Source organism: Spermophilus citellus, assembly GCF_964194105.1.
Source record: "Spermophilus citellus genome assembly, chromosome: 10".
Lineage (NCBI taxonomy): Eukaryota > Metazoa > Chordata > Mammalia > Rodentia > Sciuridae > Spermophilus > Spermophilus citellus.
The window spans coordinates 36,608,248-36,633,024 of NC_138197.1; the positions used below are offsets into that span (position 1 = coordinate 36,608,248).

Sequence of the window (24,777 nt, forward strand, 5' to 3'; positions counted from 1 at the left end):
TGAAGAGGGGGAGAAGGAGAGGAAAACATACTGACATAGGAAAATACACTCCAGTTACACATCTTTTCCTTTGAAGGGTAAAAATTTTATTTTTGAGGAATTCATACTGCACATTTTCAAAGAGAGTCACATAAGAAAGCAAAAATGTTATCCTCCCCTCATCCTAGAAATAAATAAGGGCATAAAATTTCTTTTTAAATCATGACACTTGTAAGTTTAGCACCAGCATCCAAAATGAACAAAAAAGGAAAAAAAAGCATTTACTATATATTTCAGATTTCTTTGGTTGGGGTTCTCCCCATGTGGTATTAATATTTCTTCTTTCAATTCATATTACCAAAACAGTAAAAACCAGGAAAAAAATATAAACCTAGTGGTTGCTGAAACTGGGGAGGTTGCTCTCTTGTACTCTGTGCAGGCATTCCCGGAATGGCAGCTTGCTGGAAAAATATGCTGACATTTTCATTTGCAGTTGTTAGTTTCTCAAAGAATAACAGTAAACATTCTAATGTCCAAATCTTCGTTAGTCTTCCACTTTATTGCTTAGATGTTTCTTTGGTGTTGGTAAGGTCGTGGGTGTGCTTTTTGCTTTACTTTTGAATGGTCATTAATTCTTTAGGTCACCTGGAAAACATTAAAATCAAACTTATAAAAGTGTCAAAAATGATCAAATTAAACAATCAAAAGGCAAAAATGATTTTTCATAATTCTAAAAACATGTCAAAGGTTCCAAACAAGATGTATACATCTTAAACAGATTTGTAAACTGTTACTTGTTAATAAAATACTTTTCTAATAAATCAGGAAAGCAGAATAGCAAAAAATTATAGAATTACCACCATGAGGCCTTAACAAATAGTTTAACATCCATAACTCTTCATATTAGAATATTTTAGTGACTGCAATATACCTCCTAATACATATCTACCATCATTAATTAGCCTTGTCCCCAATGTCAAATTGTACATAGTAGAAAGTTGTTTCCTGCCACATTTTGGATTATTTCTTTAGGAACAATGTCTACAAATAATACTATTTAGTAAAAGGCTAAAGCCATTTCAAAACAGTTAATAAATAAAATAAAGGTCTATCAACAACTAAAAAAGAATTAAAAAAAAAGCAAGAAGGAATTTATAAAAACCCCATAATTTTTTTTTTAAAGAGAGAGTGAGAGAGGAGAGAGAGAGAGAGAGAGAGAGAATTTTTAATATTTATTTATTTTTTTTTTTTTTAGTTCTTGGCGGACACAACATCTTTGTTGGTATGTGGTGCTGAGGATCGAACCTGGGCCGCATGCATGCCAGGCAAGCGCGCTACCGCTTGAGCCACATCCCCAGCCCACCCCATAATTTTATTTATAAAATTTTAACAATGTCTTAATAAATAACTTCAGGTTTCATTATATCCCTTTTAACTAAAAACTAATGAAAAGGGCAACAAGCAAGAAATATATAAAACTGAGGTGACAAACATCACAGACATCAAAAGCACCTAAAGCAGAGGATCCATAAGCCACTCAAAATTCAAGATCTCCTAGCAAACTCGGGCTGCAAAACAGTATGTGCTGGATATGTAAACCCTTTGGATGTTACAAAATACACTGTACTGCCTCAAAATAAATAATGGTTACCAAAGGAAAAAAAAAGAAAAGAAAACCAAGCCCATGTCAGGGGCTTGAAAATTATCAAATTGGCCCCTAAGTGCCACGGAATCAGTTTTCTTAAAGAGGTATTAACAGTAAAAGCTGTCTAGAAAAAAGTTGAATATCAACTGTCTCCAAGTATACACCCCCAAAACTTATCCAAATAAGGTCAATCCCAGAGATAGTGAACCACCAAAACAATTTTCCCCAGAATCCCAATGGAGACAGGGGTTGGCACAGATGAATCACAGAACTAGTTTAAATTTCTGCTACTACTGAGAAATCAGTGCTATTTAAAAGAAAATACCAACTCAAGACTGGGCCGCCCATGCTCTTACCCTGCTGGTGGTGAAGGTGCCTGGGGAGCTGGGTGTCACTCAGCACTGCTCTGCTCGGTGGCTGGAGCAGGGTTCTCAGTTGGTGCTTCACCTGCCTTGGTCTACAACACAAAACAAACTGTAAGCTAAAATGAATCCACCCTGATGCTATGGGAAGTTTAAAGGGTCCTGGCACATTTAAGAAAATAACCATGCAAAATTTAACTATTCATATGTGTATGAGCCAAAAGATTAGTACTAGAGAAGGGTGGCTTTCAACTGGCCATTAAGCACCACTAGTGCTCCATAATATCTACTGTGTACATACAACTGCTTTCAACTCATGCTTAAAGGCAGCTTCCCTTAACATGAGAGCCCCATTCTTATATGCTAAAGTTTGACATAATTAATTAACAATGATGCAGCAATATCCCTGATGGGCTGGCTATTACCTCTTTGCCATCTTGTGAAGGAGCATTTGGAGGACGGGGGCGACGCCGATAGTTATAGGGACGGCGGTATCCACGGCGAGCAGATGGCTGGTTTGGACCATTGGCTGCTTGTTGATTCTCTTTATCTTCAGCCTCTCCAACAGCTGGGGCAGGTCGTGGGCGAGGAGGTCCCCTAGAGCAGGAATACAAAGCAAAAGGAACAAGTGCCACAAGACAGGGATTCTCAAGAACATAGGGCTTATTGTTAAAGGTAGAAAGTGAAGTGATTAGTACTTACTGCTAGAATCATTCACAGGCCAATACAGCAAATGGAACAAAATTGTAGTTAAGAAAAAATAAACAACTTATTTCTCCATTATTTTCCTCTTTCATTTGAATACACGTTTGAGTGAACAAACACACACTGAATTTCTACTATGATTCTATCGGGTACATTTGATAGGCACTAAGGATAGGAAAATGGAAAAAGAAGAGGGATCTGATCAGTCCTTCATGCATAGTCTAGTGGGAACTAAGGAGATTAAACACAGGCAGAAAACATTACTGTCTGCCAAAGCCTGTGCTAGTATATTTTCACATTGAATATTTAATTTCAATGTTAATTATGTGAGCTAAATTTATAGTTAGAAAACCAACAGGTGAAGAGATAAGTATCTGCTTGAACCATTTGGAAGTGCTGCTGCTTTTATTATAAACCAAAAAAGGCCAAACATGACTTTCCCAAGATCAGGCAGTTAGGGATTACTCTAGCTGGGACACTATGAAGAGACTTTTTGAAACTTTTTAGTATTATGATTATGCCTAAAACTGTAATCTTTTGAGGAAGGAGACATAGCCTAGTATAAATTCATTCTTTCCCAATATAATATACTTGCTCTTTTTTTTTTTTTTGGGGGGGGGGTAAGGGGGTGGTGCCAGGGATTGAACCAAAGGGCACTTAACCACTAAGCCACATCCCAGCTCTTGTTGCTTACAGCCTCACTAAATCACTGAGGCTGGCTTTGAACCTGCAATTCTTTTGCCTCAGCCTCCTAAGCCACTGTGATTATAAATATAAACCACCATGTCCGGCACTTTTCTTTCACTAAATAAATCCTTACCAACAAACTTCAAGGTACAAATTGAGTACCCCTAATCCCAAAATCCCAAACTCAAACTTATCGAGTGCTGAAACAACACTCAGACTTTGGAACATTTCAGATTTTCAGATTAGCGATGCTCGAACTTGTAAAGTTTCCAAATAGTCCAAAATCTGAAAAACTATGAAATTGGAAACACTTCTAGTACAAATAACAGTCCTTCACTAATATTAATACTAGTAATAATATCCTTTATTTGTTGAGAGTACCATACTAATTATCATAGATGAAACAGTACATTTAATCTTACTGGTCACTGTACACTTCTTAATATGCAAATTTCAATCTGGTAGCAACAAATTAACAGAGTCCAGGAACTTGCCCAATGACATACAACTACTAAATAAAACAATGCAACTTAAGTTTAGGCAATGATCCACAGCCCAATTTAATCCCACCAGAAATACTCTAACACTCAATTCTTTTTCACTTGTAACACTACCATTGACTTGCTCACCAATTAATTTCTGTTTCTCATTTAACTTAATGAAATTAAGTATTAATTTATATCCCATGAAAGTTGCAGAATACAAATAGTGGTTTGGTACAGGGATAACTAAACATTCTAGGTATTCAGAAGAGGAAAATTTCACATCACCATAGGAAAACACATGACTGAGTCAAACAACTCAGGCATGTGTTCAAAACAGCCACATCTTCCAAATATGTAATTAATCCACAGAACAAACCCATTGTGCCTGCATCCATTCTACTGTCACTCACAAGTCTCTGAACTGGTCATCATTATTGTGGAAAATGTTACGTACCTACGGTACCTTGGGCGATAAGTTGGATTTCTATGAACTGGTCCCGGAAGCTGTGCTCCCTCGGGGACTCCATCCTTCATCTCTCCAATCTCACCAGCCTACAGAGGGCAATGACAGCGGAAAGTAAGTGTCATGCACAGAGAATAAGAATAGAGCCACAGTGTAGTTCATAAACATTTTTTAAAGTAAAAAAGAAAAATGCTTAACTGCAAAACTGGGCAGTTTTACTGAACTTTTTTTTATTATTATTATTAGAGGTTTGTGATAGGAAAGGATTCAGTCCTGAGAGCTTTATTAATCTTTATTAGCTTTATTAATAACTGAATCCTTTCCTATCTCTGGGCAGCTTAATTTACAATATTTACATTTTGAAACCTGATACACTCAAGTCTTTAATAAAATCTTATTTTATAAAGGGAAATGGAATGCCACACTTGAGCAGTGAGACTTTTTTTCAATTGTTTCAAACTCATATCTACAAACTCCACAAGCTGGTTTTCCCAGTACCATTAAAGGTTTCTATAAACGTTCATCCAAATCTTATCCATGGTCTGGAGGTATATTTGAGTGGTAGAGAGGCTACCTAGCATGTGCAAGACCCTCAGTTCCATGCCAGCACTACAAAACCAAACCTTAAAACCATGCTTTCCCCGATGATTTCTTCAGTTTTACCATCAGTGTTAAGTATAACAACTAAAGAGAAAAATACCTTCTTGTAATTTATTTTAATCTGGGGAAATAAAATTAACATTCTGTATACCCCCTAGGAGGAGAAAAGAAAAACAAAACAACAAACAATAACCCACTGATGCTCTGAGTCTTTTTTTTTTTTTTTTTTTTGGTGGGTGAAGAGTCCTGGTGATTGAACCCAGGACTGCTTTACCACTGAGCCACATCCCAAACCCTTTTTATTTTCAGAGGCAGGGTCTTCCTAAATTGCCCATCTAGCCTCAAACTTGTGATCCTCCTGCCACAGTCACCCGAGTTACATGCATGCACCACCATGCCTGGCAGCTCTGAGATTCTTTACAATATAAGCATACAAATCAATCTTATCTGACAAATTACATCCCTTCTACACTTCAAAGGCAAATACCAACCTCCGTATTTCACTAGGAAAAAAGAAACAATTAAGAAGAAAATTTCTACATTGTTCCATGTGTATTTATTTTCTCCTCTCCTATTACATAGGATAAGTGGTTCAGGCTTGTATCTAAACCAAATCCTCTATATTCTCAGCTAGAGTATGCTAATTCCATTCATCCTCTCCTTCTCTCCCTTCACTATGTAAATTTTTTCCTTCTTTACCCTATAAATGTCCCTTTTCAAGGTATACAATGCACTGAAGTACCATCTACCTTTTTTCCACTTTTTAAATTTTGAAATAATCACATACTTACGGAAAAAAGTTGAAGTACAGAATCTAATCCTCGGGACCCATTAAAGTTTTACCCATTTGTCTCAAGTAATATCCTTAATAGGAAACAAAAACCCCTACCTGTTTAGAATCATGTGTTGAATTTGTCTTTTTTTGTCTGGAACATTTTGTCAATCTTTACTTGTTTTTCATGATCTTGACAAGTTTAAATATTTTGTAAAAGATCCCACAATTTGGGTTGTGTGGTGTTTCATAATGACTAGACTTAGTTCATGCATCTGAGACCAGAAAGTCAGAGGTGACACAGCATTCTTCTCATTGTATCCCATTAGGTGGCAGATGGCTTCAATTTGTACCATTACTGACAATGTTCCTTTTGCTAAGGTAGCATCTGCCAGGATCTTCTGCTAAGTTGACCTGTTTTTTTTTTTTTGGTACCAGGGATTGATCCCAAGGTGCTTAACCACTGAGTAACATCCCTAGCCCTTTTCATATTTTATTTTGAAACAGGGTCTTGGTAAGTTGCTTAGGGTCTCACTGAGTTGCTGAGGCTGGCTTTGAACCTATGATCCTTCTGCTTGAGTCTTCCAAGTTGCTGGGATTATAAGTGTGCACCACTGCATGGAGCCTGTTCCCATTATTAATTATTTTAAAAGGATATATTTTCAGTCTATAAAATCTTGGTCTTCAAAATTTTCAACATGTTCATTTATTATTTATATCTGTATGGACTCATAGTTTTCCATTTTATTCAATGAGTTATATTCTGTTACTATCATTACTGGCCAATAGGAATCCCTTCAGGTTGGCTCATGTCCTCTTGACATGCCTCCAACATTCTTTGAAAAACTTCCTTGCTTTCTGGCACAAGATGTTCCAGGCTTGTGTTTTATTTTCTCTCTCCTAGTTCTGAAATCAGTTGTATCACCAAAGAAACTTCTATTTAAGAGTGGTGGTAATTAGGAGGAAAAAATAAATAAATAAAACTTGGGCCCAGGTATGCTCAATGCTGTTAAGAGCATTCCTACTTTCAGAACCTTTTAGTGGAAAGAACTAAAGAAATGTAGTTACCTGTGTACATTCGAATATACGTAATAAGTGCATAGGTGGGTGGGTGTGTAAAATAGGTAATCTCTTTATTAGCCCCACCTAATGGCTTTAGAACCAAGTTGCTGGTGAGGTATATGGGGTAACACACCAGGGGGAACTCACCATTGTAAAATATGAAATTGTGAAACACAAAATTCTTGTCCTGATCTCATCCTCCTGGAGTCACTACCCATTTCTTTGAGCTCCTTTATAGACAAATATATTAAAGACAAAACATCCCCCATTAGCACCACTGCCACCCACAGTAACCACTCCAGAAGCACAAACTTCTTTCCATTTACTATCTCAGTCCAATCAAACTTTGCCCTCCCCATACCATGGACCTCCAAACCTAATAATTCCCTCTACTGATCAACAGCATCTAAAAACATATCCTTCCTAAAATACTTGCTCTGAGGTTCCTTCCCAATGTCCTTTGCCAGATAATATCCCTCATCTTCCTAATCTTTATTACTATGTCCCAGACTCAGTCCCAAGATCATTTTCTCACCTGCACTCATAGTTAATCTCATCTTGCTCTATAGCTTCAAGCATTTTATGACTCCAAATTATACCTGCAGTCCCATGTCTGCCCTTCAGAGGCTACCTCTAGCTTGGAGCATGATCTTTGGTAACTGAAAGACCAAGGTTTCCTTAGGTCTTTTCAAACACCACTCAGAGAGCTCCAGAGACTTTGTCAACCTTAATACTAAAACTACACAGGGTCTGGGTTGCTTAACACCTCGATTTTGCTGAGGCTGGCTTTGAACTTGTGATCCTCCTGCCTCGGCCTCCTGAGCCACTGGGATTATAAGTGTGCACCACCATGCCCAGATTGAATGTAAATTGTAAACACAGGGGAAAGATCTCCAAAATTTTTTCATCTTTCCCCCCAAATCCACTACATTTGTTCAGGTTAAAAAAAAAAAAAAAAAAAAAAAAAAAAAACAAAGGTATTGTTTGTTCCTTATAACACACATTTACGCCATCATTAAATGCTGTCACATTTATTTTTAAAACATGTCCCAATCCTGACCACTCACTCCCACCTTCTACTGCCAGCCTCTAACCCAACCCACTACTATCTGTGCTTTGGGAAATCACAGTGGCTGACTTCTGCTGTAGTCTCCCATAGTCTGGTCTCCATGAAACAGTCCAATAACTACCCAAGCATTTTTCTTTCTTTTCTGATCAGATCCCTCTTCTGGCTTCTCATCATATTTCAAGTAAGACAAAAGTCCTTTACTTTGCTCTATCAAGGTGCCCAATTTCCCCTAAGATCTCATACCTACGACTCACACCAACCACAAGCCTGCCTTTAGTTTCCTGAATAAGACAAACTGATCCTTCTTCAAAAACTTTGACAAAAACATCAATTAATATTTAAAGCATAAGAGTCTAGTGGAATGAGAGAAAAGGAAAGCATGAACAATTTAAATCAATTTCTACCACCTCTTAACAACATCACCTTGGATAAAAATGTCAGTTTTTTCAAAAATATTCAAATCTTTTCATTTGCAAAAAAAAAAAAAAAAAAAAAAAAAATTATATATACTATGTATATATGGAAACCACTGCCAATTTCATAAAGCTAGATGCCAATTTTAATAAGGTAGAGAGGACAGAGTAAGAACTGATTCCACACATCTGCCACTTGGTAGATGCCAAATAATGTCACTCCCTTTCCTTCAAATATTTTCTTAGGTAATAATAGTTGGTATTAGCTCAATGAGTCTACTTAATTTCCAAACATGTAGTTATTGTCTTTAAAAATGAAATCATTTTAGTTACTTATAGATCATGCTATTTTGTGTTCTGAAGACTAACACAATTGTTACTGACCTGGATAGCATCATTTCCCCTCGTTGCACCCAATAAATTTCATAGTATTGTATACAGAAAGGAATGTTGTCTAAACTTTGTATTTATCAATAGCTTTTAACATCCTACATATCAACCTATACTTTTAGCATATTACAGTGACAACCTTGAAATGGCATAATTATAAGGAACTTGGGAATTTTCATTTGTTGCTCTTGATTTGGCTTTAGGAAACTTATTAATGTCACTTAATACCCAAACTTGATTGCAATGTATAGCAAAGAGGTAAAAAAGGAAAATTGTTGAGGACTCTAAGATGGCTTCTACTTCCAAAATGGAATGGGTGAAAAGGTCAGTCTGCATTAAAAACAAGCACATGCAGCTAGATTATTGAGAACAAGCACACATGTTGAACTAGCATCTGCAATGTTCTACAGAGCATTAAGGAGTCACTTTGCTGGAATCTTTAATTCCTAAGGTTAAATATACTTTTTTCTTTTGAGGTGCTGGGGACTGAACCCAGGGCCTTGTGCATGCAAGGCAAGCACTCTACCAACTGAGCTGTATCCCTAGCCCCTCAATATACTTTTTACAATGAATGCAAAATAATACTATACTCTCATAAAATAGGATATGTGTGTGTATATAATGGCAATAATAATAACACACCAAAAATATAGATATTATAATCTCACAATCTCAATTTTTCCTGTCCTAATTTCCTAGAAGCCCAGAGTTGCCCTAAAGAAACCTACTATGTCTCATGTACCCAAGGTCTCCATATATGTAAGTCTGCTTGTTATTTTTAGCACATTTGTCAGGGGCAGCTGTTGAAGAGTAGAAGGGAAAAAAACAAGAAGCAATGTAGAAAGAACATAGTCATGCATGATGGGATAGGAGTTGCAAAGACCAGACAGAACATAATGTTCAGTCAAAACATTTTCGAAAGGCAGGGAGAGGAAAACCGTAGGACACAAAGGAGGAAAAAGTAGCTAGTGATAAAGATATGACACTCTACCCCTGGTTTTCCTACTTCCTGGAAAATGCAAAGTTGGTTTAAGAACAGTGAATTCATAACATTTCTACTAATAATATTGTGTAGTTTTTAAAAAGAGAGAATAAACATCCAACAATTTCTATTTTGTTAGTTTTCTTAAAATCAGCATCACCTCATATAAATTTGGTATTTTATAAGTGTTTTCTATTGCAGGCATAATGTTGACTTGGTCTGTAAAACATAGCTTTCTTGAAACATCACAGATCATAAGCAGCAGTGGTAAGATTCAAATTCAGGTCTTATGCACTTTTGGAGTGCGAGCTTGTAAACATACTACCTGTATCGCTACTTTCTCTTATTTTTCCTATAAACCAGAAATGCTACCCTACCTTTCTATTACAGGCATATCTCATGTGGTTGTGCTTTTAGAGATGTTTCTAGAATCAATGCTCTGAAAAAGCCCAATGAGGGCCTTGCCTCAGCTTTCGTAGCATCAGGAAGCCACAAGCAAGGTTTTATTTCCAGCTCTTGGTGTTGGAGGAGGAGGAGGAGGAGGAAGAGGCAAAGAAGGATGGAAGGGTGAGGACTGCTGAGAAGTTCCAGGTGCAATTTTACCTGCATTCTGTTGGGATGGGGAAAGACCCGTGAGCGACGGTCAAAGGTCTGTCCCACGTGGTAAGGCGGGAACCGCCGCTGCCGGTACTGAGGGCGATACTGGGGGCGGCGCAGCTGACTCCGGGCCCCAGAGAACTGCCCGTCAGTGGCAGGGGGGTCAAATCCTTCACTGCTGCCGCTCCCTTCCTCCTCCTCCTCCCCAGCGTACTAGCGAAGCAAAGAAACAGAGGTTCAGAGGAAGTTTCAGCAAGGGAAGGACCAAAGAACACCACACTTAGGATGATTAACACCAAAAGCAGAAGGAAAAAAAATATATTCCCAAAGCAATACAATAATCCCTTTCAATATACAGACAAAATGCATTTAGCCCAAGTTATCATGGGATTCCCTGGGATAAATTACATTAAGGTTAAAGTAGATCTATGCAGATGAAACACCAAGCAGAAAAGCAAGAGCAATAAATCTGTAACAAATTTCATGGTCAGTCCACTAATTAGAATGGGTGACCAGCTGACCAACCACCGAAAGGACATCTACACAATTTGTAATAATTGGCTCATTTAAATGTGTCTCTTCCAACATTTACCATCCATTGGGACAAAGGGGAACATCAAGAAAATCTACATTTTTATGATATTATGAGAATACTTTCTTTTGCAGTACTGGATATTGAATACAGGGACACTTAGCTATATCCCCAGTGCCCCTGCAACCTTTTAAAGCTTGAGACAGCATCTCCTTAAATTGCCAGGGGTTGCCTTAAATTTGCAATCCTGCCTAAATCTCCCAAGTCACTAGGATTACAGGCATGCGCCACTGCTTCCAGCATGAGCCTGTGTAACCTAAGAGGAATATTTCCTAAGATGCTTCTCAAAATGTGGTGGAGTCTTTAAAACCTTCCAAGTCAGCAAAATCAAAATATCCTCATACTAAGGTGCTATTTTTCTTTTCTCCATTAATCTCTCATAAGTGACTGGGTTTCACAGGTTACAATGACATGCAATCTATAGGCAGACAAATACAGAATAAATGAGAGTTCACCAATCTATTAAACTATACAAAGGATCTGTAAATGTGTAAGGCAAAACCACTCCAATCATAATAAAAAAATGTTAGTTACATTAATGTATAATGAGTTATTTTAAATTTAATTTCTAATATGATTTTGTGTGTGTGTGTGTCAGGGGATACTGGGGAATTGAACCCAAGGGTGCTTTGCTACGGAGCTACATACACCCCAAAACCTTTTTTTTTATTTTGAGAAAGGGTCTCACTGAGTTGCTCAGGGAGGGCCTCACTAAGTTGCTGAGGCTGGTCATGAACTTGTGATCCTCATGCCTCAGCCTCCCAAGTCACTGGAATTACAGGCATGCACCACCACACATGGCTAACAGTATTGATATAAACACACTTTAACTCTAGGATCCTCAAAAAAAAAAAAAAATCTAAGTGCATAAATAGATCCCAAAACCAAAAGTTTAAAAACCAAGGGACTGCTTTATATTTTTAGAAATATTAGTTTTAAAATATTTTAACAAATACTAATGAGTCATTACCATTTCCCTATTAATAAAGGGAACCATTTTACATTTTTGCTTATATTTTAAATTACTATATCACATCACCATTAAAAAATTAAAAAGAACTTTACAATAATAATAAAGCCACCTGTGTTGACCATACTCGACAAACAATGAACAAGTTGCTCCATATTTAGATATCACAACAGAAAACTTCCATTTATAAATACTTGGAAGAATTTCGAAATTTTTATTTCTAAGTATTTTTTCTAGCTTATGGAGGAAAAAGTCTTGAAAAACAATTTTTACTTGACAATTTTTCTGGCACTTTTACTTCTGAATCAACTAGGAGTCAAATTAATCACAGCTAGAGTTCTGTATATTAAATGAACTTGTAAGTTAACATGAGGCAGTAAACTGCTACTATAGCTCATTCCTACCACAACAATCTGGCTAATTCTTAAAAATGAAGTACAAAATAAAAGAAAAATATAGGAACAAGTGAAACATCCTAACAAACATGAGGAAAAAAAAAAATCAATTTAGCCAGGGTGTGAATATGATAGAAAAAGAAACAAAAGCATTTAAGTAGAAGGTATGTCAATTCTCAATCCGCAGGTTTTGTTCTACTGATATTTTTCAGAAGTTTCTTTGCAAGATATAGGTAGCCCATCCTGTGCTCACAAAACATCCTGAGTTTTATTCTATGGTGCTGAACCTTGGTTCTTACTCTAAAAAAAGATAAAAATCTAGATAATTTTATTATCTCACATCATCAATTCATAATGAACTCAAATCTAATAAGATCTTTACATCCTTATAAGGGTTCCTTATGCAAGCCTTGAGAGGACCCCTTTTAATTCAGCCTCCGTAGACAGGGACCAATCTAAAGAACCAAAAACCTCATTGCTTTTTCACTTTAAAATAGTAGCAAAATGTTTCACTAAATAAAAGAGTTTGAGAAAAATCACATTTTGTGGCCAGCACTTTTGACTGCCTATTCTCTAACTATTCATCATTCTTCCTTGCTAACCAAATACTGATTTTCTTTGAGGTCAACAGTGTCAGTTTCAAGTAAGGAACAACAGATTTTAAGATACAGGTGGCAATCCTATCCCCTATGCCAGCAAATGCCACGTGACTAGGTTTGGCCAGAGGAAAGAAACAAATGAAGGCAAAGCCTTTATAATCTTGGCACTGCCTACTTTTTAAGTCTCTTTATTACAAAAATGTCTGTTACTTGCAGCCAAATACATCCTGATAAAACTACTAACTGGCAAGTTTCCAAGCAGGGGAATCACTTGTCTTGCCTCCAGGAGAATATAAGACATTTGTTTCCATTTCATTAAGTGGTTTTGTTTTGTTTTTGTGATACTGGGATTTGAACCCAGGGGAACTCCACTACTGAGCTACATCCCCATCTTTTTAATTCTACTTTTGAGACAGGGTCTCACTAAGTTGCCCAGGCTGGCCTAGAACTTGAAATCCTCCTGCCTTAGCCTTCCAAGTCACTGGGATTATAGGGGTGTGCCACCACAACTGGCTGAAAAAATTTCCAATCACTAATTAGAAACAGACTCAACATACATTACGGGGAGGTCCACGGCGTCTGCCATAGTAGCCACGTCTATAACGGCGCCGATCAGCAGCATATCGACTCCCTTCCACAGGAACTCCATCTGGGCCAGTCACATTGGCTGCTTCAGCACCCTGAGGAAGAAAATGAACAGACAACCTCCAAATAAATATTCCTTAATGGTAGAGAAATGAGATAATATAATCTTCCTAAAATGCTGAAACTTAGGTTACCCCAAGAAGTACCAAGAGAATCCCTACTCATGTAGCTCTGTGTAGTATTTAATTTTATTCCAAGACAGGGTGTCTTACTAAGTTGTCAAGACTGGCCTTGAACTTGATCCTCTGCCTCAGTCTCCCAAGTGGACAGGATTGAAGTGATGTGCCACACCAAGTCAGCACTAAGTTACTGAAAGTAAAACTTCTCCCACCTTGGCACCAACAAGAAGAAAGGGTCTTTGATTAAGTAAAACAGTCTCCACACAAGCAAATCCTCTTTATACCTTCCTATTGTGCTTGAAATAGATGAGCATTCTTATCTCAGGAGCCAAAGTATAAAATAATGCTTCAAAAATATAAAAGTAAAATTGTGACAAAGGACATTAAAAATAGCCTATCAGACTTTATATGCACGTGGAAAGGGCAGGTGCATGGGAGTTAGTCAATCAGTTTATCATTCATTCGGCTGCTATGATTCCCTGCCCAGCAAATTTACAAAAAGACTACTGATTAAAATCAAAACATGAGGAACATTTAGTAGTATTGTAATTAAATAAATAAAGGCATAAAAAAATTCTTCAAGATGACCCATAGGCTTTCTGGATTGACAGCCTCTGAAAAAAACATGGCTATCAAAACACCTCAGTTTTCTGAGACCCAAAGAAAGAAGAGTGATTATATTCAATGTGAGCCTTCTTTTACTGAGAATAAAATATGCTTTACTATATATAGTAGTACCTACAAATCAATCCAAAAACTTTAGTCTTATAAATTTTCTGCCCTAAAGCGTTTTTTCTTTTTTTTTTTTTTAGTACCAGGGATTGAACCCAAGGGTGCTTAACCACTGAGCCACATCTCCAGCCATCCCCAGCCATTTTTATTTTGTCGAGACAGGGTCTCTCTAACTGAGTTGCTAAGATTGGCTTTGAATTTGTGATCCTCCTACCTCATCCTCCCAAGCAGTTCGGATTATAGGCATGCACCACTGTGCCAGGCAATTTCTCTCTATTTTTAATGCCATGCGACAAATCATAAATATTTGGTTCCAAAATCAAATGGGCATTTTACAAATTGGGGGAAATTAGCTTCTTTCACAGTGTTTATCATTTATTAAATACAATTTTAAAAATGTTTTATTTAATGTTCTGAGGAATGTTAGACAGGTGAAGAGAGACACCTGTAATCCCAGTGACCTTGGAGACTGAGGCCTCAACTAAAAGATGCTGCCTCAAAAAAAAAAAAAAAAAAAAAAAAAAGGCTGAGGATAGAGCTCAGAGGTAGAGCACCCCTGGATTAAATCCCTAGAACTACAAAACAATAATAACAAAGAATGTAATGACATTTAATAATGAAAAATATTTCTACTTATGCCAAGCTCAGTAACTCAAGCCTATAATCCCAGGTACACGGGAGCCTGAGTCAGGATAATCGAAAATTTGAGCTCAGCCTGAGCAATTTAGCAAGATTCTGTCTCAAAAAAATAAAAAATAAAAAGAGCTGGAAACACAGATTAATGATAGAGCACTCCTGGGTTTCATCCCCATCATCACCAAAAAAAAATTTTTTTAATTAAAAAATAAGAATGTACTACTATTATTCCTTTCATTCATTTTTATTTTCTTGGTACCAGGGATTGAACCCAGGAGTGCTTAACCACTGTGCCACATCCCCAGGCCTTTTTTTTTCTTTGTTTTGATACAGAGTCTCACTAAGCTGCTTAGAGCCTCCCTAAATTGCTGAGGCTGGCTTTTAACTCATGATCCTCCTGCCTCAGCCTCCCAAGTCGCTGGGATTATAGGCATGCACCACTATGCCCAGCTGCTACTATTATTTCTGCTTAAAAGTCACTTACTTCTCTCATAACAAAAAAATCCAACAAATATTCATAGGAAATCCAAAGACCATTTTTTATGCCACAAAGCTATATGCCAGTATAGTTTGTAATGCAACCACAATTTCTCACCTTTTCTCCTTCAACCACATCAAACTCTACAGTTTCTCCATCTCCTACACTACGCAGATATTTCCGTGGGTTATTCTTCTTGATGGCAGTCTATCAAAAAAATAAACATTGCATTTAAGATGTATTTCAATATTAAAGCAAGTTCATCACAATCAAATTTACAGATTGGACTTGATTGAAGGAACTGTTGTCCTATTATTACTATTATCATTCTTCTACTACTCTGAATCTCCAAAACAACAAAAACCTTACGAAACTACAGTCCATTACTTTCTTGGTTTATTGTTCTTCAAAATTCATCTTGGCAAGTGGATTAAAGAGAAATACATAGTTATTACAAACTTGTTTTGCTCTGATCATCATATTGGATAGATTAGTTACGTCAAACCATTAAGCTTCAAAAGTCGAAGTGCAGCTTCATACACACAAGCACACCTTTTAGGTACAGATGCTCTGTAGACTAGACAAAACTGTAAACGTTAAAAGAATGTATAAAATGTGAACATGTGGTGGGTGATGAAGAACAGAAAAAAACAATAAAAAGAAATGCCAAGGAGATAAATATTCCTTTTTTTGGGAGGCATTGGGGGTACTGGAGTTTGAACTCAGGTGTTCTTTACCATAAAGCTACAACCTCACAAAGTTGCTATGGCTAGCCTTGAACTAGCAATCCTGCTGCCTCAGTCTCCCCACGTTGCTGAGATTACAGGCATGCACCACCTGATAAATACAATTACTTCAGGAATCAAAATATTAGTGATAATCTCGCATCTCCCCTGCCATCCCATTTTGTGGATAAGGAAATGCTGGGCTGACAATTGATTTATCTGAAGCCACAAAGCTAACAGCCCTGATGGGGAGAAGGCAGTAGAGAAAATTCAGATCCCTCTACTGTACCTGTATGAAATTCATTGAATATTTTTCCCATCACTTCATTCACTTGATAATTACTCCCTACAGGTTTTCCAATAACTCATTAAAAGCTTAATGAAGATGATATTCTGCCTAAATATCTGCTTATGAAAAGGCCCCTTTCCCTTTTTCAATCAATGAAAGGGAGAGAATATTTCTCTTGCAACAAATTTCCATTTCTTTGGCTGGTATCCTAAACAGTTAAAGGGGCTCTGGAGTTTGCATGGAACTAGGTCAACCTTATTTTATAAAGCGATTAGGCATGTGTAATCCGGCCCTTCCCCTACTCTGAGTAGGAGGCAGAGGGGGGAAAAAAAGATTGAGCCAATAGGGCAGAGACCTCACCCACAGAGGAAAAAAGGCAGCTCAGGACAGGATATCTGCGCACGCAGCACGAATGTTCAGCCATTCCAAAAACAGCCCCTCCCTACCGGCTTGTTCCCTTTTTCCTGTTAAACTGGGCAGGCCTCAACACAGAGGTGACTCACTACACAACCTCATGGGGCTGGAATCAGGTCATACACTCACAGGCAAATAAGCCGGCCACCAGCACAGAGAAACTCCTTTACTCTAACAGTCACTGAATGACATACCCTGGAATGTCTATGAACCTCCAGATATTACAAGTGACACTTTATTTTCAGTATGCTATTATTTAAAAGTTACCGTATCTCATCCAAAAAAAAAAAATCTACTCAAATTATCTATGTAAAAATGAAAATATATCCAATCAAGCACAAATATAAAGGATGGAAAAACCACAACCAGAGAGCTTTTCAGATACTGCTATCTCCACACGCAAATTCCACCCCAACACACACACAAACCTAAATAGGACACAAAAAATACAGAAAACCAGATGCTTGAGACCTACAGGTAAATGCACTGGCATTTGGCACCTACTGCCATACTACATGAAAAACACTTATTTCAGCCAATTCACTGAAGGCTAAACATACAAAAAGAATAGCCAACATAGGTATAACTTCTCTGTATTTTAAAACAAGTATTCTAGGACACATAATAGGATAAATAATATCCTAGTCTAATAATGTAAAGAAAGAAAGACAGCTATAACAGATGCCCATCTTGTATATACCTTAGCCATTTTCTATATTTCCTTCATAAGAGAAGGTGGATCTTCTGACTTGGACATGTGCTAAGCATGCTTATATTAATAGGAGAACTGCCTTGGGGAATCGGAAGTTCTCACATCTTAGATACACACACTCCAACCATCTGATTCACTGTGCTGTTTACCTTAAGTTATAGGAGCTTTAACCAACACCCATGCAAAAACCAGATGATTGCAGCCAAACACTGAAGAGAACCCGCCCTGTAAGGAGAATAGGATGCTAATACAGAAACAGAACGTTTTTTGCTAAGGGTGCAGGCTTTAAAAAACTGGTTCAACTAAATTACTCCATTCATCTGCAAAATTAAAACTGAAAAATAATTAATGATGGCACAGGAGAGTTTATCTGCACTCTTAAAATGTCTCAAACACAGAGTTTAGAATACAATAAGTTGTAGGACTCGCTTCAGAGAAACAGCAGCAGTTTATAAATACCCTTCCTCATACAACAAACAATATTTACAATTCCTCTTACCTGATGTACAAATACATCTTCTTTGGTGTCATTTCTGTTGGGAGACAAAAACTCACCATTAGAGGTACTAAATATGTGGATAAACCTAAAGAACAATGTATCATGACTTCAGATCTCAAGACCTTTACAACATAAATTTTTGTGTATCCTCTAAATTTTGACACCTAGAACCTATCCTCATTAAAAACTAACTCTGCCAAAATACCCATCCTACCCTTCCACATTACCACAGTGCTAGAGCCAAACACAGGACTCACATACAGAAACATCCCTTTCCTCTCATCTCTTCCTAAATCACATGGTATGTAACCAGAGCCCCAGATTTTCCTCCCAGCAAAAGCAAAGCAAGACAGTCAAAAGGACAGGGCACAGCTGTGAACTAGGCTCTCCTTACACTGAAACTTAAAACAACCTTCCCACCACTCCACCCCACCCTACCTCACCAAAACAGACAAGGAAGAAACTAGAAGAATTTGTTTAAAGAGGGAGGGAAGTAGAGAAAACTACAATGTTCTATTAAAACATCTTAATTCAAGAGCTTGGTGTATCCTCATTCCTGTACGGTTATGAGTTACCATACTTTAAAGAAAACTAGTTTCCTCTGAGGACCTGGACCAGACCCGGGTACAGATCCAGCTCAAATACTGACTAGTGTGTGACCTAAGGAAAGTTGCTTGACCAGTCTCAGACTCCATTTCTCCATCTGTGAAATTATGGATACTCATTTATTCTTCCAATTTCTGATGTTTTTCTACTAATGATTAGACACTTTGAAATCATTTGTTAGTGTTCTAGACATATTTTAATTAAAATTCAATGACCAGTTGCTTAAAAATGAGAATATAGTGCTTATAAACCTTAAAAATGTATACAACCCATTAAAAGTATGGTAAAGGATTTATAACTGCAGGTGCTACAACATAAGTGTAAATTTAAAACACAGATGTACACATACGTACCGATTTATAAATCCATATCCATTTCTGACGTTGAACCATTTGACAGTGCCAAGGACTTTGGTGGCTAAAATGGAATTAAGCAGATAAATTATATCTGACCTACAAAGAGATAAAGCTTATATCACTAAGATCTTGATAACATTATACAAACCTAAACATACCTGAGTAAACCGTTAACAGCTTAATTCCAAAATAAATTAGGAAAAGAAAATGGAGCAAGATATCATAAGGAGTTACTTTTCAGAAAACTAAACCTTTCTTCTTGGTTCAACTTTTCATTAAAGTTGTAAGCCAGAGTGGTCACAATTCTACACAGTAATTAAATTCTGCAATAATTAAAAATTAAGAAAATGTTGGGAGAAAAAAGTGCTGTTTAAGATTCAAATTCCAAGTATTAATGCAGAAAAATTAAGTGTGAAAGAAGGGGAGTGTAGATAAATGAATGACCTTACCACACCATTTTCAGACTTGAAACACTAAATAAACCTGAATAAGAAACCCCCTAGCTTATTGTTAATAGGCAGTCTATAAAACAGTCATCTTCTAGTCAAATGGGGGCCTACCAGGAGTCAAGAGTATTAATAGAACTGATGCTGTCTCAATCCAGTTCTGTACTTACCACCCTGAGACATGATGTAACAGGCTTTTCAAACCACAGTGAAGAATTCTGGCTGTTTCATTGTTTACCCTACTCTCTTCAGTAGGTGGGAACTTGACATTTTCTATAAAATCCCCCTTTAACGTGATTATTGACTCTACATTCTGTCATGAGCAAGACCATTTCTATAGAATGACAAATTTTAGATTTAAGAGAAAAAGATCTAAACAAATTATTAACTTCATGTAACTGTATTTTGTAGATATTTACTTTAACTATTTTAATTATTGTTCTTGGAATCAGTTGTGAATGTCAAATTTAATGCCTCTAAGGAAATACCTATGTGTAAATTCAGGAAATGCATAAAGAATTATCTAGATTCAATGAAACAGAACCTGACAGAAGATTACAACTTAAAATAAAAGTAGAGAATGGAAGTAACAATTAACATTAATCCAAGCTGCTATACTATAAAATAAATAATAAGGCTTCAGTTTTTAAAATTCAAAACTAAAATAGTAATTAGAACTTGCTATGTTATGTTGTGCGCAAGGTTAGTTCTGAGTTGTTAGATGCTAATCTTGATATTTTAGCTTTTTTTTGGGGGGGGGGGGGCAGAAGTCATTCAGTCCACATTGACTAAGCATTCTCTAGTACAAATTCAAATCTTTAGTTTGAGGCCATTCTAATTAGAGCAGCCAGGAAGAAAAAACATTTGATTTTTCAGATGCAAATGTACAAATAGGCCAGTTTGATAATTTTTTTGTGCTTCTTTTCATTTGCTCAAAAATTAACAACCTAGAAAAATAAATATAAGGATTCTTAATTCAGCCAGGAGTGATGGCACATGCCTGCAACCTCAGCAACCTGGGAGGCTGAGGCAGGAGGATCACAAGTTCTATGCAAGCCTCAGCAACTTAGCAAATCCTATCTCAAAAATGGCTGGGGATGTAGCTCATTTGCAAAGTCAATCCCAAGCACCCCCACCTACAAAAATCCAAATTCTATCACTATTTCTAAGGACTTTAATCAAACAAAATCGTTCACTCTTTCTTAAAACCATAATTATAAACATACTTCATATATGCAAGGGGAAGAGTGTTACAAAGCGGGGCAACCTTGAGGGGGAATGTAAATGAAGTTACTATAAGGCTTCCATAATGTTCACTAGGAAGCTTTATTTCAGCCTCGCATAGTGGCCCAACCCTATAATCCCAGGCACTAGGAGGCTGAGGCAGGAGGACTGCAAGTTTGAGGACAGACAGCCCCAGCTATCAGAAAGGCCCTTGTTAGATGCAGTGGCATACCTGTAATACCAGCAGATCAGGAGGCTGAGGCAGGAAGATCAGAAAGCTCAAAGCCAGCCTCAGCAATTTAGTGAGACCCCGTCTCTAAATTTAAAAAAGGGAAGGAGGGGAGGAGTAGGGAGGGGGAGCATGGGAGGAATAGATGAATTCTAGATAGGGCAGAAGGGTGGGAGGGAAAAGGAGGGTGCAGGGTAAGATTAGCAAGGATGGTGGAATGTGATAGACATCATTATCCAAAGTACATGTATGAAAACATGAACTGGTATCAACATACTTTATACACAGCCAGAGATATGAAAAACTGTGCTGTATAAGTGTAATAAGAATTGTAATGCATTCTGCTATCATTTATTTTAAAAAAATCAATTAAAAAAAGGGAAGGAGATGTGGTTAAATGCCTGGAAAAAAAGAGAAAGAGGCCCTAAGCAATTTAATGAGACCCTAAATCAAAAAATAAAAAGGGGTGGGAATAAGTACCTGTAGTTTTTAAATCCCAAGTACCAAAAAAAAAAAAAAAAGTTTTATTCTATCCATGTAAATATTTTCCCAGGACTATGTGCTCTACAAACTGAAGTTAAGGCCAGTGAAAAACTAGAATTAGAGAATCCAAGAACAGATATCCATTTCAGTCAGCACTGTGTCTAGCACATTTTGGGCATCCATGTGTTTGCTTGGCAAAGGACAGAAGATGGCAGAACACACTGGACAGAGACAAACAGTGTTGAAGTGTCATGTGGAAGGCTGTCCTTCATTTTGAGACAGTTTTGATCTAGCTGGGGGAAGATAAAAGACTTCAGAGTCCTCACCAGGGGATCTGGTAGGAACAGAACAGTAGTTGGAAATTGATATCTGCTTTCCTTATTTAAGAAAGGTACAGGATTAAATGAAAAAAATGCAAAAGCTTCTGTTGAAAATAGCATATTATTAAGAACATAACAATGCTCTGGATGACATGAGTGTCTCTCCCACAAATTTTGCATTGGAGGTGTTTCAAAAAATACTCAGTGGAAACAATATCATAATTATAATATTAATAGATTTAAGGTTTTTTTTAAGTCCAGCATAAAAAGAGGGTTATTTAATTTCTTAACCCACACAGGTTATACTTTGCATGCTGTTTGGCAGAAACTGACCAAAAATTCTTGGAAAAAGAAAAGTGGTCCCCAAGGTGGAGAACACTAAATCCTGTTATCTTTCTTTGCATTACTGCCTCTACTCTCTAATTGGGAGGCAAGGCTCAGAGAAATCACACAAACATGCCCCACCCAAAACAAGGAAAAACTTTTCTGAAGCATCCTACACCATCTGTTAACTTTCCGGTTTCAAAGGGTGAATGCTATGCCCACACGCCCTTCAAGTGAGCTTATTCACCACCCACCTGCTTTGCAAGCCTGTTTAAAGCCTCACTCAGGGCGTTTCTCAAAAGATGAGAACACTGAAATATATGACAAAACCAATAACCACCACAAAAACTCAGATTCTAAGTCTCTGCCCCCCCAGATCTGAACTTCTCATCTTCCTGTTTCCCTTCCTAAGTCACAAGTCCCAAGGTAACCGTGTTTTGAACAGACGTCATACCCCACTTCCGACGAAGTTTTTTCAGCTGCTACACCACGTGCGTTCCCACAGTCCAGGAAGCGGGAAGCGTGTAGCGATTGGTGAACACTGAAAGGCTCTTTGCATCAGTGGGCACACAAGAGGGAGGAGGACTCGAGACCAAGACCCAAGTTTCCCAGAGAGGATTGCAACATCACTTTGCCGGCATGTGGCCGACTGAAGCATGGCGTCTTTCCCAAGCCCATGTGGGAAGGACGTCGGGGACAGACACCTGAGCCTCCCCGGCAGTCTTTCCACTTTCCTCTCCGCGTCTCTTTCTGCGCCTTCTGCGTCCCCAAAGGAAATGCTGTCCTTTCCCATATACTAAGCAAGAACTGTCCAGGGCCCACGTGTCTGTCGCATCACTACATCCACAAGGATCCCTACCCCGGGTCTCTTTCCCCACATGGACTCTCCTTTTCTTTTTGGATAAAGGCACTCTCCACTACAAGAATGAGTGGCAGTGCCCGCTTGTGTGACAGAAGTTACGACCCCAACTTGGCCGTTCGGAATCAGGAGGAAGGTGCAAAAGGGTCGCGTGGAGCGCAGGGCGCGGCGCGCTCACCTGGCAGCGCCTGCAGGGAGGGGAGCCAGCGGCAACCTGCACCGGGGCGAGGGGACCCGGTGTTGTCAGCCTCTCCTGACTGGGTGGGAACTCAGCGGGAGCTGCCCACTCGTGCTCGGGGGCCAGCCGCCGGCCTCCCCACTTGGAGCAGCACCGACCATCCCACGCTGACTCACCGAGAACTTTTTTCTCCGCGTCTTCGCTGCCGGCGGTGGCTGAAGAGGCGGGGGCCGCGGTGCCCGTGGCTGCCGGGGCCGCGTCCCCACCGGGGTTTCCTGCGACGAGGGCGGCGGGCGCGGGAGCCACGGCCTGGGGCGCGCCGCTGCCCACAGGGCTCTTGGGCGCGGGGTCCTGGGGCGCCGCGGCGGCCGCCTCCGCCGGAGCCTGCGGGAGGGTGGTGGTGGTGGTGCTGGTGGCCTCGCCCGCCTCGCTCATGCCGCCTCCTCTGCTCTCACTCGGGCACCTCGGTGGCGGTTGGTCGGCGGTTGGCGCGGCTGGTGGTCGCGACGGCCGGGCTCGCTCTCAGGGAGGCCGGTGCGGATCTCGCGGCGCAGGCGGCGCAGGCGGCGGCGGCCGAGGGGGCGTCTCGCGGCGGAGGCGGCTCGAGCTCTCGGACTGCGCGCTCGCGCTTGGGCTCCTCGCTGGATCTTACTGCCCCAAAAATGGCCCCGCACAAGTTTTTCTAGGCGGCGCACCGGCCAGCGAGGGAAGGGCGGGGAGGGAAGAGGGTGGGGAAACTTGGCTCCAGATTTGGGCATCTCTTCTCATTAGCATTTAAAGGCGCCTGGTGCACTTTCCAACTCACCAATCCGCCTGGAGCTGGAGCGCGGCGGCGGGGTTGCAGAGTAAAGAAAAGCAAGGGTGAATGTGAAGTTTGAATTGTAATTTGGGGTTTCCAGCGGAACCCGCGCTGCTGTCCCTTTGTGGGAGCAGGGCAAACAGTCTATCCTCCCCCAGGACATTTTACACCTGAAATTGACCTTTAAGAGAGATAAAATAGGGCATCCAAATTATGCTGCGCTTCACTCAACCCACACGTTTTTTAAACCCTTTACATGTACTCATCCAATATTTATCAAACACTAGAAATTATTCTTGCTACAGCAGTTAAGAACTGGAACAATAAAATCTTAAAACTGTTTGGCACTTAGATGTTGAAAGGTAATTTGCATATAATTTAATCCATAGCCCACAGGTGGTAAAATTGAGGTCCAGACCTCAGAGAATTAATGCAAATTCTTCGGTTTTTATACTAATTCAAAGGCCACAGGTATAGGGTTGTTAATATGTACTTATTAACGTACTTGAAAAAAGTTTAATAGATTCACATCCTGCTTTCTGCTCTGATTGCTTCAGCGAGCTGGTGAAAGCTTAAGTAACTGAGGTTTCTTAGCCTGTAGGATGAGAGGTACAAAGAAACAGATCACCCAATAAACATTATTCCCAGTTTGAAGAGCCCACGTGGCCTCTAAAGAATGAGCTGAATGATGCTAAACACATGGCCAGAAGAGACTGTGACCTGGAATACGAGACTATTTGGCTTCTAGGGTTCAGGCAGAGCCCCCATTAGTTCTGGCTCAGCTCTTTTTTTTTTTTTTTTTAGAAAGAGTGAGAGGAGAGAGAGAGAGAGAGAGAGAGAGAGAGAGAGAGAGAGAGAGAGAGAGATGGCTCAGCTCTTTATTAAGGAAATTATATAAGGTATTCAAGGTCTCATGGTCAGCTTCCTTCTTTATGAG

At 39.0% G+C, this 24,777-nt stretch overlaps 1 protein-coding gene across 2 annotated transcripts; it reads right to left on the reverse strand.

The window, feature by feature from the left end:
- Window positions 1-63: 63 nt before the first annotated feature.
- Window positions 64-23,688, reverse strand: YBX3 (Y-box binding protein 3). 2 transcript variants are annotated; one of them, XM_081310389.1, is made up of 10 exons: window positions 23,218-23,688; window positions 18,976-19,039; window positions 18,017-18,050; window positions 15,495-15,584; window positions 13,325-13,447; window positions 10,218-10,424; window positions 4,318-4,415; window positions 2,412-2,583; window positions 1,981-2,081; window positions 64-624 (listed from the first exon to the last, which is right to left on the reverse strand). In XM_081310389.1, exons 1-9 carry the CDS (start codon window positions 23,474-23,476, stop codon window positions 2,016-2,018), a joined length of 1,113 nt encoding a protein of 370 aa, XP_081166515.1. In that variant the 5' UTR covers window positions 23,477-23,688; the 3' UTR covers window positions 64-624; window positions 1,981-2,015. The 2 variants fall into 2 exon arrangements, with proteins under 2 accessions (XP_081166515.1, XP_081166516.1); XM_081310390.1 differs by lacking the exon at window positions 10,218-10,424.
- Window positions 23,689-24,777: the final 1,089 nt, after the last annotated feature.

Coding starts and splice junctions, on each gene's coding strand:
- YBX3 (XM_081310389.1), bottom strand. CDS start 23,476: ATGAGCGAGGCGGGCGAGGCCACCAGCACCACCACCACCACCCTCCCG. Junction 13,448..15,494: donor ATGTGGTTGAAGGAGAAAAG/GTGAGAAATTGT, acceptor TTTCTTCCTCAG/GGTGCTGAAGCAGCCAATGT. Junction 10,425..13,324: donor GCCGTGGACCTCCCCGTAAT/GTATGTTGAGTC, acceptor TTGCTTCGCTAG/TACGCTGGGGAGGAGGAGGA.